The following is a 21,528-nucleotide window of genomic DNA, read 5'->3' as shown; positions in this document are numbered from 1 at the left end:
TGCTCTGCTTTCCTGGCTCCTTATTGGCTGGCTCTCCCGAGTTGTCACTTCTGTTTTATGGAAGGGAGCACCAGCCAACTACAGTGTAGTTACCCTGTAGGTCTGTATCGTTTTTTTAAGGGACTACTTCCTTAATTTCTGTTTTAATCGCCATGCGCCCACATCACGGGTCACCATGCGCTTACGTTTATTATGCATAGGTGCCATGCTTCATGTTGTAGAGCGGCAACTGCTTTCACTTTTATCATTACTTTATTACCATGATGGCTGTTTCACGGGCCGCCATTCGCCTAATGTTTATGTGGACGGGTGCCGTGCTTTATTTAAGCATGGCGTCCACTTTCATATTTTTAGGTCCCGCCTAGGCAGCGCATGTGCTGTCTCGTCGAGAGATGCTGTATACAGTATAGTGGGGAAAGCTCCTCCCACTCTCCGGCCATATTTTTGATTGGCTTCAGTCTTAAATTCTGCAATGTGATTGGTGTTTAGCTTGTTACTCATGCCTCCTCATGGCAATAACGTCCAGTATTTCCTTCCGAGGCTGTCGGCCCCTTTACTTAAAAAACTGTTTTTTAAGATCCTTCCTCCCCAAACAAATCACCTCTACCTTTGACCTTAGAGGATATTATGGATGAACGGAGAAATATACGACCTATCATGGCGGATACCACTGCGACGCTTTGAAGAATTACAGAGAAATGGTCTAGTCTGGACTTAAGACTTACAGACATTGAACAAAGGATTAGTGATGCACAGGATGTTGTCACTAGAGTGAATATTTTATTTAAAGAGGTTGCTCAACTGAAGAAAACATCAGACGATTTGGAAAATCGAAACAGATGTAATAACCTAAGAATTTATGGTATATCAGAAGGTTCTGAGGGCTCAGACATGATTACTTTCTAGAAGGCGCATATTCCACATATAGTAGGCCTATCGAAATCTGTAGACCTTAATGAACAAGTTGCTTACCTTCGGTAACGATGTATCTGTAAGAAACATTAGTTAGTTAGATTCCTCACCTTAGAATATTCCCAGGCGTCAGACTGGATCCGGAAGATTTTTGTAGCAATACCCCTTGCGCGTCGCTAGGCGTCGTCTGCGGCTCCGCGTCCGTCGTTGGTGTCCTGCGCCGGAATGACATCCCTGGAGTACTTAGACGCCGCCCACGCGCGCTGACGTCAGTTCTTGTACATAGCTTTCCGCGCCAGGAACACAGAGCCATGCAAGAGACCGACACTGGTGCCAAAAAAGTCTAGGGGCCTGAAAAGGATAACCTTAACCCTAGATGTCAGTTCGCAGAACGGGGAGGCTGGGTGGGTCGGTGAGGAATCTAACTAACTAATGTTTCTTACAGATACATCGTTACCGAAGGTAAGTAACTTGTTCATCTGAAAGAAACACGTTAGTTAGATTCCTCACCTTAGAATAGATACCCCAGCAATACCAACCCCGATGGTTGGTCTGCGAACCAAGATCACACCAGAAAGTCCTGGAAGACAGAACGGCCAAAGAAGCCATCCCTCCGGACTTGGCTGTCTAGGCAATAATGCCTGGCAAACGTGTGTAGCGAAGCCCACGTTGCCGCCTGACAGATGTCCTCCAAAGGGACACCCTGTCCCAGGGCAGTAGTAGCCGCTGTGGCCCGAGTGGAATGGGCTCGCAGTAAAAAAAGGAGGTTCCTTTTTTGCCAAGGAGTAACAGATTTTTATGCACAAAACAACCCACCGTGAGATGGTCCGTTTGTGCACAGCTTTCCCCTTCTTAGCACCCACGTATCCAACGAAAAGTTGGTTGTCCACCCAGAATTGTTTTGTGCGGTCCAAATAGAAGGAGAGCGCACGTTTTGGGTCAAGACGGCGGAGCCTCTCTTCCTCTTTGGAAGGATGCGGAGGCGGAAAGAAGGTGGGCAAGGTGACAGATTGCCCGAGGTGAAAGGGGGTCACCACTTTTGGTAGAAAAGAAGGACGAGGCCGGAGGACAACCTTGTCCAGATGAACAGACAGAAAAGGAGGCTTGGACGAAAGGGCCTGGAGCTCACTCACCCGTCTAGCCGAGGTGATAGCTACCAGGAAAGCAGTCTTAAGACGAAGAGGACAATTGTGAAGAGGCTCAAAGGGAGCGCACATCAGAAATGTGAGGACAAGATTCAAGTCCCACTGAGGCATTACGAAAGGGACAGGAGGGAATGTGTGGGTAATGCCTTTAAGAAAGCGTGAAACTACAGGGGACTTGAAAACAGAAGGCTGATCAGGAAGCCGTAAGAAGGCAGAGATGGCAGCAAGATAACCTTTCAAGGTGCCCAAGGCAGAGCCCTGCTGGGCCAAAGAAAGAAGAAAGAGGAGAACCTCAGATTGAGGGGCGGAAAGGGGATCCACATCCTTAGCTGTGCACCATGCCACAAATTTGTTCCACCGGCAGGCGTATACCGTCTTTGTGGAGGGACGCCTGGCTGCCAGAATGATATCACAGACTTCAGGAGGCAAGTCAAATGGCATCAACTGCCGCCACTCAATCTCCATGCATGGAGGTGGAGGCTGGACAGGTTCGGGTGGAGGGCCGTCCCTGTTGCTGCGACAGGAGGTCCTCCTGAAGAGGCAGGCGGATCGGAGGATCGGTCAGCATACTGAGTAGCTCTGGATACCAGTACCTTCGTGCCCAATCCGGAGCCACCAAGGTGACTTGGGCCCGGTCGTGCCTGATCTTCTTCAGCACTCTGGGCAGAAGTGGTATAGGCGGAAAGGCGTACAACAGACCGCAACTCCACTCGCTACGAAAAGCGTCGCCGAGCGAGTGCCGCCTTGGAAATTCTAACACGCAGAACTGCTGACATTGCGCGTTCTCTTCGGTGGCAAATAGATCTAACCCAGGCTCTCCCCACTGCTGAAAGAGATCTTGCGCCACTTCTGAGTTCAGATGCCATTCGTGATCCATCATGCACCGGCAGCTGAATTCGTCCGCTCTGGCGTTCAGAGAGCCCGCCAGATGTTGAACCACCAGGAGAATGCCCCTGGTGTTCCAGCCATGTCCAGAGGTGCAGAGCCTCCTGACAAAGGGTCCACGACCCCACCCCGCCGTGTTTGTTGCAATACCACATGGCGGTGGTGTTGTCCGTGAACACCTGTACGACACTTCCTCGGACAGAGGGAAGGAATGCCTTCAGTGCTAGTCGGATCGCTCTCAGCTCCAACAAGTTGATGTGGAGTCGAGACTCCGCCGGAGACCAGAGGCCTCTGATCTCCGCCTCTCCCATATGGCCACCCCATCCCAGGAGGGACGCATCCGTCACTATGACATGCTCCGGTTGGGGCAGGGAGAGGCTCTTGCCCGTGACCCAATCGCGGTCCGTGAGCCACCACTGCAACTGCTTCGCAGTGCCCTCCGAGATCAAGACATGGTCGGACAGGTTTCCGTGATGCTGGGCCCACTGAAACTTCAGGTCCCACTGTAGAGCCCGCATGCGCCGCCTGGCGTGATGCACTAATAGGATGCAGGAGGCCATCAGCCCCAGGAGCCGCAACACTAACCTGACCGAAACCCAGGATAGAGGCCGAAAGATGGGAATCAGGGCCTGAATATCCCGGACCCGCTGCTCAGGTGGAGAGACCCAGAACTGCGCCGAATCGAGAACCGCTCCGATGAAGAGGAGCTTCTGAGAGGGGCTCAGGTGTGACTTCGGCACGTTGATGGAAATCCCCAGCAAATGCAGGAGATCCGCCGTAGTCTGGAGGTGGGAGACGACTGCCCGGGGCGAGCCCGCCTTCAACAACCAGTCGTCGAGATAGGGGAAGACTGGAACCCCTGATCTGCGCAGATGAGCTGCGACCACCGCCATCACTTTCGTGAACACCCGAGGGGCACTGGTGAGGCCGAAGGGGAGCACGGTGAACTGAAAGTGCTCCTGACCCACCGTGAACCGCAGGTAACGCCGGTGGGCCGGCAGGTCGGGGATGTGAAAATAGGCGTCCTGTAAGTCCAACGCTACCATCCAGTCTCCAGGGTATAGGGCAGCCAGAACCTGAGCGAGCGTGAGCATCTTGAACCGCTCTTTCCGAAGGAAGGCGTTGACGCTCCTCAGGTCCAAGATAGGGCGTAGGCCCCCTTAGCCCTTCTTGGGAACCAGAAAGTAGTGGGAATAGCAACCACGACCTACTTCCGGCCCAGGGACGCGTTCGACGGCCTCTTTGGCCAAGAGGGCCGCAACTTCCTCCCGCAGCAGATGCAAATGATCCTCCGACATACGGTGGTACTGCGGTGGCATGGCTGGAGGGGTCGTCTCGAAGGGGAGTGAGTAGCCCCTTCGGACGATTTGCAGCACCCACCTGTCCGAAGTGATGGACCGCCAGTGGAGCAGGTGATGGCGAACTCTGCCGCCCACTGGGGTGGGATGGGCCTGAAAGCTCGGACTAGGAGGGCTTTGAGGCGGATGCTGCCGGGGTGGATGTGGACTGACCGGCACGTTGTCCTCCAGTACCGCCTCGGCGGAATCCTCGTCCGCGACGGCTGGTTCTGCGGCCGGTGGCTAGGCGGACGTGAGGAGGCGCCCCTTCCTTGGCCACGAAAGGAGCGAAAAGCGGAAGTTTGTGGCAGTGGGGCCGAGAGGCCCAAGGACTTGGCCGTAGCCCGGGAGTCCTTGAAGCGAGCCAGCGCACTGTCCGCTTTCTCACCAAAAAGGCGAGTGCCATCGAAGGGCATGTCCATGAGAGTGCTCTGGACATCCCCTGAAAAGGACGTGGACCGCAGCCAGGCGTGACGTCGAAGCGCCACCGTGGTAGAAATCGCCCTACTTAGCGAGTCCGTAGTGTACAGTCCACACCTGATAGCATGGCGTGCCGCATCTCTCTCATTGGCCAGAGCTTGGGAAAGCGGTGCCCGGGCCTCCTCAGGGCACAGGGGCAGCACGTCCTCCACTGCATCCCACAGAGTGTGGGAATAACGGTCCAAGAGGCACGCGGTGTTCAAAGACCTCAGGCCCAAACTGAGCGAAGAGAACAGCTTCTTACCGAACTGTTCTAGTCTCTTGGAATCCCGGTCCAGAGGAGCGGACGGGAAGGAGGATTGGGACGTTGAGGCCTGGATAACCAGACTCTCGGTAGTGGGGTGTTGGGACAGAAAACTGGGGTCGCCTGGAGCAGGGCGGTGGCGCCTGGCAACGTTCCTATCCACAGGGGGAACTGTGGAGGGCTTGGACCAAGTGCCCTGCAGAACGTCGACAAGGGCCTCATTGAACTGCAGCAGAGGCCCAGTGGAGCTTGCTGCAGACTGAAGCACCTCAGTGAGGATGTTGGTCCTCACAGCCACGGCAGGCAACTCAAGCCCAAGGGCTTCTGCTGCCTTGCGCAGCACCACAGAATAAGCTGCACCCTCCTCCAAAGCCACAGTCGGAGGCGAGATGAATCCAGTGTCTGGGGAGGTATCTAGACCACTGGCCTCCACCAGTTCATCTGCCCAGTCCTGAGAAAGTTGGCCCTGAACGGCCATAGGGTCCTCGGACCCGTCCCAGTCGCCCCCGTCATCCGATTCCTGGTAAACAGAAGGAAGGATCGGAGCCGGACGATAGACAAAATGTGTCTCCAGAGGCGTCGGAAGCGGCGTCGGGCCCGGACCGGGGCTAAACTGAGGAACGGCGTCGACCGGAGTCGGCGTCGGAGGTGGCACCGGTGGCGACGCCGGCGGAGGAGGCGTTACGAAGTCGACCGGCGTCGACTGGGATTCAGGCCCGAATCCCTCGGGGACCTGCGGCGTCGGGGATGGAGCCGTCGACTGCACCAGGGCCGGAGCCGCCGGCACGCAAGGTCGCCCAGTTGAGTCCGCTGGGCCCGAAGGCGCTCCGGCGGGCGTCGACGGCGGAGCCAGGCTCCTCATGGTCGAGAGGAAGGCACTGACCTCCGCCGGCGTTGCGTTAGTCCCAGGGACCGGCGGGTATGGGGACGGACGCGGCGCTCGCGGCTCTGATGGAGCCTCGGGGTTGGGACCACCCTGACCCTCGGCCGAGTCGCGCGACCGGCGAGGGGAGTCCGAAGAGCGGTGTCGCCTCTTGGACTTCTTGGATCGCTTCGACTTACCGAGGACTTCGAGCCAGACGAGCGTTGTTGATGGCGAGTGACGAAGCTCGAGAAGCTTACGGGACCGCACCCGCCTAGCTTTCGAGGTCAGGGCCATACAGTCGGAACACGACTCCGCGTCGTGGTCGGGCCCCAAGCAGTACAGGCACCGGCGATGGTGATCAGTCACCGACATCAGTCGGTGACAGGAGTCACAGGCCTTGAAACCAGGCATCCTACCGGCACCAGAGTCGACAAATGACCAAAAAGAGTCAAAAAGTTAGTCAAAAAATGACTAAAGGGGTAGCTCTCCCGGATCGTCGCTTACTGGCGTGGAAAAAAGAAGAACTGACGTCAGCGCGCGAGGGAGGCGGTCTAAGTACTCCAGCGATGTCATTCCGGCGCACAACACCAACGACGGACGCGGAGCCGCAGACGACGCCTAGCGACGCGCAAGGGGTATTGCTACAAAAATCTTCCGGATCCAGTCTGACGCCTGGGGATATTCTAAGGTGAGGAATCTAACTAACGTGTTTCTTTCAGATATTCAGAATGCGCTCAGGTTAGGTCCTCTCAACGTATCAGCTTCAGGCAGACCACGAGAAATCATTGCCTATTTTCTTTTGTACTCTGATTTAATGGAGACTCTTACAGCAGCTAAACAGCGTAAAGAGATGCTTTGGTCAGGTCAAAAAAATGTATTTAGTCAAGATGTTTCTAAGCACACAGCTAATCAAGAAAAGTGTTTCTAGACCTCAGACCTAAGTTTCGATCTATGAATGCTCGTTATGGTCTTATCCATCCTTGTTTTTTCAAAGTAACATATAAAGGCAAAACAATCGCCTTCGAGGATCCTACAGAGCTCAAGAAATGTATACATGTGTACAAGGGAGAAGATATGGAACTCAGTAAAACCTAATTGTTCTCTTTCTTTTGTTTCACAGGTTCCAACCCGTATCTTATTTAAGGACGATGTCTCTGTTCGCATTGTCCATCTGTTTCATTTTCCGTGTTCTGCTTGGTTGTATGGTCTCCCTAATATTTGGTAAGACCCTTTGCACTGTGTTGGTTATGTTCCCTTTTCATTAATATTGTCCTTCCATTATTTGTCGATATTACATCTACTTATTCTCGGTGTTCCTCTTTGGAGTGGCGTCTGTCCTTCTAATTCCAGCTTTCAACATTAATATTTTTCTGGTTGTGATTGCTATGGCTAAAGTCTTTAGTCTTTTTGTCATCTTTCCTACATATATGCTTCAGTGGAGATGGTTTTCTCCTTTTGTTCCTCTTGTCCCTTTCTTACCTCTTATCTTATCTCTTCTTCCATTTTCTTTCTTTTTTCTTCAGTATAATACAGCGACCCTTTCTATAAGCAAACTTTTTCTTGTGGTTCTGTACTATTTTCTACCTGGCCTGATCGGTTTTGGAAAACACGTTGTTAGACGGCGACCTGAGAGGAGCCCGGAAAGGGGTCCTGACTACCCTGAGACCCACCCTCGAAGTATCGTAGCCGGGCACTGGCGGGAGACTCCTCAGGGGGAGGGATCTCGTATCTAGGATCGTACCCCTGGCATCACACGACACAGAGACACCACACTGTGCGTTCTTAGGAATCAATCTTTATCAATCAGATCAGCACTGCAAATATGTACAAAGAGAGCGCGGGCTCAAGGAGTCTCGGAAGGGATCGGGGGTAGCGGGACAGTCTCTGGCAAAGGTTCAAGGCAGGGGCGTACCCGGCGCACAGCTCACAATCCTCGAGCTGGGGGATACGCTTGTTGTAGCTGGGGTCCGGCGGGACCGCGAGAGTCTGTGGGAGCCGCGAGTCACTCAGCAGGGCTCAGGTACAAGTTCGGAGGTCTTACGATCTTCAGGGAGCCGCGAGTCACTCAGCAGGGCTCAGGTACAAGTTCGGAGGTCTTACGATCTTCAGGGAGCCGCGAGTCACTCAGCAGGGCTCAGGTACAAGTTCGGAGGTCTTACGATCTTCAGGGAGCCGCGAGTCACTCAGCAGGGCTCAGGTACAAGTTCGGAGGTCTTACGATCTTCAGGGAGCCGCGAGTCACTCAGCAGGGCTCAGGTACAAGTTCGGAGGTCTTACGATCTTCAGGGAGCCGCGAGTCACTCAGCAGGGCTCAGGTACAAGTTCGGAGGTTCTAAGTTCCAGGAGCCGCGACCGCGTCAGCAGGGCTCTCGTTGTTCCAGCGTCGAATCTCCCGGACAGTCCCAGAGCACCCCTTGTTATAGGTCGACCCCTCTTTGATGTCCGGAGTCTGTGCAGGCAGGGGTCTTGTCACCTGGGGGTCACTTGTCGGGGTTTCCTGCCATTGTCTTTTGATCCTTTCAGGGCCGGGTCGGGAGGAGTCCCAGACACCCAGCAGGCATGGAGCCAGCCCTCGGAGGCCGGAGGGCCGATCGAAACCCATCGACCCAGGGGAGTTCAGAGGTGCGATAGAAACTGCTCCTCCCTCTCTCATCCCCTGGCAAGCGTGATGCCCTCCAGCCGGAGTGGCGCCTCTAGGCCCGGGTCGCGCTGGGGCCGGGCGGCCATCTTGGTGCATGAAGTGGGCACGCGGGCCCGAGGTGGCCGAGAGGAGAGAGGCCATGGACGAGGATGTCCGGGTCGGGTGCGTGTGTTCTGGTGGGAAGGATCGGCTAGGCCGTGTGCTTGGGGCTGCAGGTACCAGGTTAGGTGGTGCGGGGGGCAAGTAGAGCCATGCTGCGAGGCCGGGTCCAACACGCGTTGACTGTTTTTTTCAAATTCTATATTTTAATATAGCTTCTTTGTTTAATGGAATTCATGTGTATCTGGACTTGCATTATTTTCTATAATTTTGGTTATGGTTGATTAAGTACTTTAATTATTTTAGGTTTCATTTGTGCTTTTTTAAAACTCTTTATATATCCCCCAGATTACGTATTATCTCATGGAATGTTAAGGGAATTTGTAACCCTGTTAAAAAGCAAAGAGTGTTGTCTCACCTTACTAAATTGAAATGCCATGTTGCTTTACAACAAAAAACTAATCCTAAGGAGCAAGATATACTATCCTTACGTAGACAATGGGTTGGATATGTTTTTTAAATCTCCAGCAGTGAATAATAACATTGGTGTAATAATATTATTTCACAAATCGTTATGTACTTGTTAGACCTGGCACCTTGGCGTGAGTCTCCCTTCCACTTTTTGTCGCTGTGCCTCATGTGTTTTTATGGTGTTGGCCGCTCAGAGCACTGTGCCACTGCCAACCAGTAAAATGTATATGTCGGTTGGATTCCATGATTGGCTTATTTGGTTTACTGTCAGACCCCAGTAAAGTGCACCAGGAGTGCCAGGGCGTGTAAATACAAATGCCGCTGGTGGGCTCGCAGCACTGGATGTGCCACCCACAGAAGCGGCTTGGTAAAACGTGTCTAAGGTCTGCCATTGCAGAACCTGCGTGCAGTCTGGTACGGACATGCTGACTGGGCAAGTGCACACACTTGCCAGTCCCTAAACCTTCCCTTAACTTCATATCAGTCACCCCTATGGTAGGCCCAAGGGCAGGGTGCATTGTAAGCATAAGGTAGGGCAAGCCCTGATGTGTGTGGCATGTCCTAATAGTGAATTACAGCCATTTTCGTTTTTCACCATTGTAAGGCTACCCTGTTCTCATAGGCCAGAATGGGCTGTTAAGATTGTTACATCCTATGATCCTAACGGGCCCAGGGAACATGGTAGAAGATCGAGTTTAGTATGCCTGAACTCAGAATAATAAGGTACATCTTTTAGTAAGGCTTATTTTAATATTCTGCGTTTGCAAATGCCACTTTTAGAAAGTTGGCATTTGCTTGCCTAACCATTTCAGCCCGCCTCTGCCTGATGTGTATCTACTGTCTGGCTTGTGTGAGTGACAGGGCTGGGGAAACCCAGATGGGCAGGGCTAGGTAGCCTGGTGGTGAATATAAGGATTGACACACAGATGGGTGGGAGTACAACACCTGGACTCTGAATAGGGTTGTGCTCTGTCATCACAATGCTGGCTCCGCCCCCTGTGGAGCGTCTGATGGCTCTGCCCTGCACCCTGAAAGAAGAAGCCTGCATCGCATCAACAAAGTGCTCCAGAACTGGACTGAACTAGGCAAGGGTCCCCCCCTGGCCTGGGAGAACAAAAGAAATGTAGTATAAATGTAGGAGCCCTGCTCCTAAGAAATTAGATCCTGCTACAAGACGAACCTCTGCCTGAGGAGAAGGAACCGGGAAAGCTGTGGGAGGAGTACTGTCCCTGACCTGGGGGATTGGCCTGCAGTGGTTGCCTTGCTGCTGAAGGAGAGGAGAAAGATTGCTGATAAACTTTGCTTCAACTTGTGCTGTTTAAGGCCTCCAAGGGCTTGGGCTGAGCTTGCCCCCTGAACAAAGTCCCAGGACCAGTGGACTTCACTCCCCTTGAGAACCACCGTTCTCCCCGTGAAGCTGACGCCGAGAAAAGTGTGCGCCTCCCAACTCGGTGCGTACTTTGGCAAGCCTGTGCCACGCTGCCCGGCCTGAGCAGCGCGACTAAAGCTCCTCACGAGCCGTAGCTCGCAACGTAAAGGAAGGACTTCGTGACACTTATTTGCCTCTCTGCATCGTGCCATTTTGCGTGCCCCCTACCCTTGCTGAGGGCAGACTGTGGTGCATAGAGTGGTTGGTACGTGGCTCCCCACCGGAGCGTACTGCCTGCTTCGCATCGCGCTGAGAACAAAGGCGCCGATCTCAAAGGTACAGCTCGAACGCCGCAACGAAGAGCCAGCGCACCGTACATCCGCACTGTCCCCCTGAGCATCGCGACTGAGGCCCCCTTCGAGCCGTAGCTCGCACCGCAATTGAAAGGACATCGCGCCGTACCGACGCGCTGGGATTCAACGCATCGTCCGTGACGAACTCCTGAAAGATAAAGGTACTGTGCCCCCATCGCACCATAAGGTGTACGCATCGCCCGGAGCGTCTGCAAACGCTTGTGAGCCGCACTCGTAAGCCTCTTACAGCCATACGAACCGCACGACGCGCACAGAACTCCTGAACTAACCTTAAAACCAAGAACTCTTGTTGTAAATCGTGTTGTGGGCCGCTTTAAATGTTATCTGGTCTTGTGATAAGTATGAAGTCTATATAAAGAAGTATATTTATAAGCCCAGTGTGTCCATTTGTGTGGGTGTCATTGAATTATTGTATGTGATCACAAATGCTCAACTATTATGCCTGAGAACGCCTTGTCTGCTCATGCCAAGCTACCTAGAGGGTGAGCAGGTGTTATTATTAGAGTGTAACCCCTTACCCTGACTGGAAGAAAGGTTACCTGCTTGGCCCAAGTACCTACCTGTGTCAACCAGAGAATCCGGATTCTAACAGTACTCTTTTGCTAAATGAAGTTAAAGATAATGGTAGATGGTTTTTACTACACATTAAAGTGAATGATACTCAGTTTTCTATCTGTTTTCTATATGTAATGTCTACGGTCTACGGTCCCAATGGTATAGACTTAGTATTTTGGAATGAGTTTTCCACTCTTCTTTCTTCCCATGTTTCAGAAAATGAGAAATCCCAAACCAAATATATCCCAAATAAAATGCAAAAGACCTTCCACCAAGCTAATACTTCTAGAGGGTTGATAGATGTTTGGAGAATTTCTCACCCTGATGTTTTAGAGATCTCCTTCTCCCCTGTTCATTGGTCCCATTCTAGAATACATTACATATTTTTAACGCAATGTTTTTTCAATTCATGATGCATGCTGAGATAGGCCTCAATTCTTATTTCAGATCATACCCCTGTCATTGTAGATCTGGATTGTCCCACTCCCACACACATCTCATGCAGATGGAGATTTATTAATGCCCCTTTGTTAGATACTCATTTTACAGAGAAATGTTCATTGTTTTTACAAGAATTTTTTAAGACTATTCTTCCCTCGGACTCACAGATGAACTTTATTTGGGATTCATTTGAGGCAACTGCCAGGAGATTTAGAATAGATTTTGTTACCAATGAAAAAAAGAAGGCATTTAAAGATGCAACATTAATCTTAAAACAAGTTAAGGCCTCATAACATGAATATTTTTCTTCAAACTATGCAGATAATTTGTCCAAACTCATTAAAGCTAAAATGCAATATATCATAAACAGTCCTGGAATTATACTTTCAGTAGTCTGCACAAGTTTAATGCTAAAATGTACAGTGGTCGGAATAAAACTGGCAAATCTACCTTAAAATGAAAAAACATAAATCCAAGATTGCTGCTATTATGGACAACACAGGGGTCAGGCATGTTAGTGACTCTAGAATGCTTCACTGAATACTATACTACTCTATATACCACTGAGTCCTCCCCTTCAAGTGATCAGATAGATGCATATTTTCAAACTATTCCCAAATCTTCAAAAGACACTGTTGACCTGCATCTCTCGCTAGTCCAATCTTAGAACAAGAACTTACAAATGCGAATAATCAACTTCCAAAGGTTAAAACCCCTGGGCTAAATGGACTTTCTGTACGCTTATTTCTTCATTTCAAACAATTACTTGTTCCTCGACTGTTGCTTCTCATAAATCAGTTTTTAGCTATTGGGAAGACGCAAGGATTGTTCACTCAAGCTATGCTCTGTTTGATTCCCAAAAAAGACAAAGACCCTTCTCATTGTAGTAATTATAGACCTATCTCTTTAATTAACACGGATTGTAAGATTTTTGCCAAATGATTGGCTCTTCGTATTAATCAGGTCATTCCTGATTTAATTAGTATACATCAAGCAGGGTTTGTAAAAGGACGTTCAATTACTGACAATTCTAGAACTTCCCTCAATATAATTCATTTGGCCTCCAAAGTTAATTCACCTGTTGCTTCCATAATGCTGGATGCCGGAAAAGCTTTCAATAGAGTGAATCTGGAATTCCTTTTGGAGCAATACAATGGCATGGCTTTAGTCCTCAAATCATTTGTTATATTCAGCTGTTATATACTGCACCCTCTACCTCCATTTGGGTTAATGGATGTCAATACAATTATTTTTCCTTTCACAGGGGAACCAGACAAGGTTGCCCTTTATCTCCACTTTTATTTATTCTAGCCTTAGAACCCTTTTTGGAAACAATTGCAGTTCTCCACAGTTTTTGGGCTTTCAATTTAAAAACACGGACATCAAACGGACTGCATATGCGGATGACATCTTACCATATTTATCAAACCCTATCACTTCTGTGCTGGCGTTTTGCTGATTGAGGGAGTATTCTATAGTTTCAGGGTATAAACTCAATATTGATAAATCCGAGGTCCTGACCTTAAATAAACATTGCCTCCCAGACATGTTTAAAGATACAGGGTTTAAATGAAACTCAAAAAGTATAACATTTTTAGGTATTTTATATACAAATAACATTAAAGAAACCATTAAAATCAACCTTACTGAGATAATTACAAAACGTAAGGTGTTAATATATAGTTGGTCCCCATTATTTTTGTCCTGGTGGGGCAGATTAGCAACAATTAAAATGATATTGCTTCTGATAATTCATTTCTATGTCTATGTTTCCTGTTACTCTTCCATTCTCTTTCTTTAAAACCAATTCTACTCACTAAAACGATGAGGGTTAACAAGTGTGCACTGATGAGTATATAGCTAATCTGATTAATGTGTACAATATATTATTCCACTCCACTTCCAGTGGCCCACCGTTGTAGCCACTAAATTACAAAAATACATTAATCTCCGGAAGGAATGGAAAAGTAATCAATATCTACATTTACTTTTCCATTCCTTCCGGAGATTGATGTATCTTTCTTTAAAACCATCAACCGTTCCTTGATCAAATTCTTGTGGAATAATCGCAAGACTAGGATCTCATTAAACCGTCTTCAACAACCTAAAGAATTAGGAGGAGTTAATTTCCCTAATCTTAGACGTTACCAATCTGCCTTTACAATTAAACAAATTTGAACTTTTCTTTCAGACAACCCACATACGATGTTAACTGCATGGAGCCTATTAGAGCAGGCCAGTATACACCATTTTCGTTAAACACAGCAATTCTTTTATCTCAGCCCCCTAGGAGCTTTTTATCCCCTACTCACACTCATTCTGCAGCTGTAGCTGATTCTTTAGTTCCCTCCCATAATTCTCATATAGATTTTATTGCACAGACTCCTATTTGGTATAATAAAAAACTAACATTAAATAATGGAGTACTTTCATGGAAATAATGAATTGGCAAAGGCATTATTACCATTGGACATATAATGACTGATGGTTCTCTTATGGAATTCTCAGAGATCCCCCCCAAAAATACAACATATCCTTTCATCATGCCACTCATTATCTTCATCTTAGAACTTCAATTCATCATCTCCTTTCTCGGAATTCTTCCATGGTTCCACATAATCAGACTTCCTTTCTTTCCTTGGATTTCTTCACTCACTTCAAAGCATCTGCTATTTACAAGATTTTGTCTCATCCCACTAATTTTAGAATAGAATCCAAGGTAGAGATTTTGTAGGAAAGTGATTTACAACAAGAATTCTCGGCGATTTGGGGTTCTATATGGGCTAAGATTCACACCACCTCTCGCTCGGCAAGTACAACACAGACATATTATTTCTATAATAGGTTGTTTCTAACCCCGAAGGATCTTCAAAAGTTCAAGCTGATTGGCAATGCAAAATGCTGGTTCTGTCCTCATGAACAGTGTGATTTAGTACATGTTTTTTTCTTTGTCTTTTGGTTTCCTGTAGGGGGCGCGATGGATTTAGGAATAATATTCTTTACTGTTCCTACTCTAGTTTGCGCAACAGCAGGGAAGGTGTTAGATTTTATATCCAATACCTTTGCGCCCCCTACAGCAAGTCATTGTAATGACTTGTGATATAAAGGTATTGCGTACTAACAATGTGGTCGTTGTAATGACCGCGTTGTAATAGCTTTGCGTTGTGGAAACAGCGTTTTAAACACTGTTTCCCGTTGTAATTGATATATTGTTCATATCTTTCTCTTTTATTCACAGTACTTGATTAGAACTGTTTGAACATTATATGTATATTTTATACTTCTGCTTTAATTTCATATTATATCAATAAATCATTTGAAACTAATCAAATCTCACTTCCTCTCTATCTTACCTCTCTACACCTTTTGTCTCTCTTCACTTACTCATTTACCACCATATCTCTACAACTATCCCTCTATTCCATCTCCTTTTATATTTCTCGCAGTCATTCGCACAATGTATCTTATTTCTCTCACAAAATATTTGTTTGCTTTCACTAATTTACCCAAACAACTCGACATCTCACTTTTGCTCTCTTTCACTCTTTTCTATCTATTTTCTAGCTATGCCTTTTCTCTCATAACCAATACCAATACCACCACCAATCCCACCACTAGTACCACCAATCCCACCACTAGTACCACCAATCCCACCACTAGTACCACCACCATTACCACCACCACCACCAATACTACCACCAATACCACCACCACAACCACCTACACCACGTCCAATACCACCACCATCAATGCCACCACCACCAATACAAACTCCAATACCACCATCACCACCAATTCCACCACCATTACCACCACAAACACCAATACCACCACCACTAATTCCACCAACACCAATACCACCAGTACCAATGCCAATACCACCACCTTTATCAATACCACCACCACCTTTATCAATACCACCACCACCAATACCACAATCACGAATATCACCACCAATACCCCATCAACAATACCGATACCCCCTCCACCAATACCACCACCATCAATACACCCACCACCACCAATGCCAATACAAATGCCACCACCAATACCACACCAATACCACCACCAATAATCACCATCACCAATATCACCTCAAATACCATCACCACTGCCATCAGCACCAATACCACCACCACCAATACCGCTAACACCAATACCACCAGTACCAATGCCAATACCACCACCTTTATCAATACCACCACCACCAATACCACAATCACGAATATCACCACCAATACCCCATCAACAATACCGATACCCCCTCCACCAATACCACCACCATCAATACACCCACCACCACCAATGCCAATACAAATGCCACCACCAATACCACACCAATACCACCACCAATAATCACCACCACCAATGCCATCACCAATATCACCTCAAATACCATCACCACTGCCATCAGCACAAATACCACCACCACCAATACCGCCAACACCTACACCACCTCCAATACCACCACCACCAATACAATACCACCAATACCAATATCACTAATACCAATAACACAACTTCCAATACCACCACCAATACCATCACTAATACAACTGCCACCACCAATACCACCACCAATACCACTACCACCTTTAAGAACACCAACACCACCACTACCAATATCATCAATACCACCATCAATACCACCACCACCAATACCATCACCAATATCACCACTAATACCACCACCAAAAATGCTACCACCAAAAATGCTACCACCACTATCAATACCACCACAACCACCACCGATGCCACCATCACCAATACCACCACAACCACCACCAGTACCAATACAAATGCCAATACCACCACCACCACCACCAATACCACCACAAATGCCATCACTTACACCACCAATACCACCATGTCCAATAACATCACCACTAACACCACCACCAATACCACCACCACAAATCCCACCACCACCAATACCACCAATCCAATACCACTACCACCAATAACAATACCATCAGCAATACCACCACCACCTCCAATACCACCACCAATACCACCTCTAGTACCATCACTAATACCATTACCGCCACTAATATCACCAATACCACTGCCACGACCACCATCAATGCCATGAATACCACCAATACTATCAATACCACCACCTATACCATCACCAATACCACCACCAGCCCCACCAATATCTCATCCAACACCACCATGACCAGTACAGTTACAAATGCCACCATCAATACCAGTACCACCACCAATACCAGCACCAATACCATCACCACCAATACTACCGCCACCACCAATACCACCATCACCAATTCCACCACAACCACCACCAGTAGCAATACAAATTCCACTGCCAATACAACCACATCCAATACCATCACCACTGCCACCACCTCCAATACCACCACCACCAATACCACCACGAAATACCACCACTAGCAATACCACCACCACTACCAATACCACCACCAATACCACCACCACCATAATTCCCACCACCACCATAATTCCCACCACCACCATAATTCCCACCACCAATCCAATACCACTACCACCAATACCATCGCCAGTACCAATACCACCACCACCGGTACCATCACTAATACCATCGCCACCACCAATACCACCACCTCCACTAATACCACCAATACCACCACCACCACCGTCAATACTACCAATACCATCAATACCACCAATACACCACCACCTATACCATCACCAATACCACCACCACCACTACCACCACCAATACCACCACCACAAGTGCTGATACAAATGCCACCAATACCAATACTACCACCAATACCAGCAGCACCACTACCACCAATACCACTACCAATACCCCCACCACCAATACTATCACCACCAATACCCCACCACTAATACCACTAATGCCGCCACCACTACCATCACCACCAATACCACCACCAATACCACCACTACCAACAATACCATCACCACCACCAATACCACCAGCACCAACAATGCCATAACCACCAATGCCACGACTACCAATCCAAAACCACTACCATCACCGCCAATACCACCACCGCCAATACCACCACCACCAATACCCTCGCCAATACCACCACCACCTATACCACATCCACCAATACAACAACCAATACCACCTCTAATACCACCACAATTACCACCACCAATACCACCACCACTACCATCATCATTAATGTCACCACCATCAATACCACCACCGGAAATACCACCACCACCAATACCCCCAAAACCAATACCACCACCAATACCAGCACCATCATCAATACTACCACCACCAATACCACCACCACCACTAATACCACCACAGAAAATACCATCACCAATACCACCACCATCGCCAACACCACCACCACCCATGCCACAACTACCAATCCAAAACGACTACCACCAATGTAAATACCACCAATGCCAATACCACCATCAATACCACCACCACCAATACCACCAGCAATACTACCACCAATACATCACCACTGCCGCCACCACCAATACCACCACCACCAATACCACCACCACCAATCCAATACCACTTCCAATACCATTGCCAATACTAATACCACCCTCACCTTCAATACCACCACCAATACCCCTACCACCATCAATACCACCAATACCACCACCAATATACAATCACCTAAACCATCACCAATACTACCGCCACCACCAGCAATACCACCACCACCAATACTACCGCCACCACCAATACCACCACAACCACCACCAATACCACCACCACCAATACCACCACAATCACCACCAGTACCAATACAAACGCCACCACCAATACCACCACCACTAACACCACCAATACCACCACCAATGCCATCACCAATGCCACCACCAATACCACCACCAATACCACAACATCCAATAACATCACCACTGCCACCAATACCACCACCACTAATATCACCACCTACACCATCACCTTTACCATCACCAATACCACCACCACCAATATCACATCCAACACCACCACCACCAGTACCGATACAAATGCAACCATCAATACCAACACCACCACCAATACCAGCACCACCAGCAATACCACCACCACCAATACTACTGCCACAACCAATACCACCACAACCACCACCAATACCATCGCCAATACCACCACAGCCACCACCAGTACCAATACAAATGCCACCTCCAATACCAATACCACCACCACTAACACCACCAATACCACCATCAATACCACCACCACCTCCAATACCACCACCAATACCACCTCCAGTACCATCACTAATACCACTGCCACCACCAATACCACTACCGCCATCAATACATCAACGCCACCACCAATACACCACAACCTATACCATCACCAATACCCCCACCAATACCACAACCACCAATACTACCACCACCACCAGTACTGATACAAATGTCACCACCAATACCAATACTACCACCACCAATACCATTACCACCGATACCAGCAGCACCACCACCACCAATACAACCACCAATACCACCACCATCAATACCACCACTACCAACACCACCACCACCAGTACCAATAATGCCATAACCACCAATGCCACCACTACCAATCCAAAACCACTACCACCAATGCCACTACCACCGCCAATACCACCACCAATACCTACACCGCCAATACCAAAACCACCAATACCACCACCAACAATATCCTTACCAATACCCTCACCAATACCACCACCACCAATACAACAACGAATACCACCTCTAATATCACCACCACCACAATTACCACCATCAATACCGCCACCACTAATATCACCAGCAGTAATATCACCACCATCAATACCACCACACACTTTGGCACAGAGTGCTGAGACATGCAGTGCAGGACTTGTACACTAGGACAGGCAGACACTGGCATGGAGGCAGAAATGCACACACACACTTGGACAGGGAGCACTGAATCATACAGTAAAGAACTTGCACATTAGGAAAGGCACACAGTGACATGGAGACAGGAATGCACAAGACACACACCCTTAGACAGGGGGGGGGGGGGGGCTGAGACCGTAACATGCATTACAAGCCTCACACACTGGGAAAGGCAGACACAGGAATTGAGGTGAGAATCCAGAAGACGCCCACTTGGACTGGCAAATCCTGACATTGAGATTTGCGTCGCACGAGTTACACAATGGAACAGAGAAACACTGACATGACCACTGTAATCAAAGCACAAGACCTTCGGGCAAAACAAAGGGGCAGATTTACAATAACTGGCGCATCTTTGCATATCAGGAGGGATACGCCAGTTATTGTGCGTCACGGCTCCGCCACCGTGGATGCGCCGCATTTACAATGCAGCGCACCATGGGGCAAAAATGGACAGATGCGTGACGCATCTGCTGCCGTAAAGGCGGCGCATTGCCGGAGTTGCGGCGCACGCGCAACGCAGCTCCAGCAAGGCTCTGGGGTGCCCTATCTCCACAATGCTGCGTCAATCCTTACACCTGCTTCAAGCAGGCGCAGGGTTTTGACGCAGCATGGCCTTAAAAGTGGCTGTGTGAATCTTGTAGATTTCACTCAGTCACTTTTAGGAGGGGTTCCTGCGCCGGAACAACCCCACCTGCACTGGAAGGCCTACGTGTGGTGCAGGGCTTTACAACGTGAGGCATCTCCCAGATGCGTCACGTTGTAAGTACCCCGCATCATGGGGCTGGCATTGCGCCGCTGCTGCGCCACAACGGCGGCGTAAAAGAGGTGCAAGGGACGTGTAAATCTGCCCCAAAGTTTGTTCAGTGGTCGCAATGCTCGACTTGTCGATGGAGCCTCTAACTGGGAAACCTCGCAGCCAGCAGACATCTGCGTCCTGAGACAAGCGACTGAAACAAGGTGTCACAGAAAGAACAATACTATGCAGTATGACATGATGTATGCGATGTTAGTATGTTTCGGGGTTTCCTCACCTGCCGCACTTCCTCAATAAGTAAGCTGGAGACCCAGACGTCGAGCAGGTACTCTGTCCAAGAAGGGGTAGGCTGAAAATCCATCATCAGAACATAGGCAAAGAGCCAGAGGAAGCCAATGTATGACCCCACGTTCAAACAGAAGATCACCACTGGAGCAGTGAAGAAAGCATGCAGGCGCTTGCAACAGGTCGGTGTGCACGACTCCTTCTGTCTGCTGGAGAGGAGAGTGACAGCAGTGTCAGTGAATTCACAATAACAATCCAATCCATACTATCTTCTAGGCAGGTTCACAATAGCTCACCTCCATCTCTCACAACCCCCCACTCCATCACAAACAGCTCTGTTCCGAACCTTGTGACCATCTATCACAAACCCCCCCCCCTCCATCACAAACAGCTTTGTTCCGAGCCTTGTAACCATCTCACAACCCTCCCTCCATCGCAAACAGCTCTGTTCCGAGCCTTGTGACCAGCTCACACAACCCCTCCTCCATCGCAGACAGCTCTGTTCCGAGCCTTGTGACCAGCTCTCACAACCCCCCTCTCCATCGCAAACAGCTCTGTTCCGAACCTTGTGACCATCTCTCACAACCCCCCCTCCATCGCAAACAGCTCTGTTCCGAGCCTTGTGACCATCTCTCACAACCCCCCCTCCATCGCAAACAGCTCTGTTCCGAGCCTTGTGACCATCTCTCACAATCCCCCCTCCATCGCAAACAGCTCTGTTCCGAGCCTTGTGACCAGCTCTCACAACCCCCCCTCCATCTCAAACAGCTCTGTTCCGAGCCTTGTGACCAGCTCTCAC

At 48.9% G+C, this 21,528-nt stretch overlaps 1 protein-coding gene across 3 annotated transcripts in view; it reads right to left on the bottom strand.

Annotated features, from left to right (window-relative positions):
• The window catches only part of LOC146808464 (transient receptor potential cation channel subfamily M member 2-like), a 1,747,278-nt gene that overhangs the window by 402,622 nt on the left and 1,323,128 nt on the right, over positions 1–21,528 (bottom strand). For all 3 annotated transcript variants that reach the window (XM_085623572.1, XM_085623571.1, XM_085623573.1), the window contains one exon: positions 20,722–20,938. In XM_085623572.1, coding sequence (XP_085479698.1) covers positions 20,722–20,938 — 217 coding nt within the window. The remainder of the gene's footprint in view (positions 1–20,721; positions 20,939–21,528) is intronic.

The sequence above is a fragment of the Triturus cristatus genome, chromosome 8 (assembly GCF_964204655.1).
Source record: "Triturus cristatus chromosome 8, aTriCri1.1, whole genome shotgun sequence".
Taxonomy (NCBI): Eukaryota; Metazoa; Chordata; class Amphibia; order Caudata; family Salamandridae; genus Triturus; species Triturus cristatus.
Note: the sequence above shows the minus strand (reverse complement) of the source record. Positions and strands in the feature narration are given on the sequence as shown.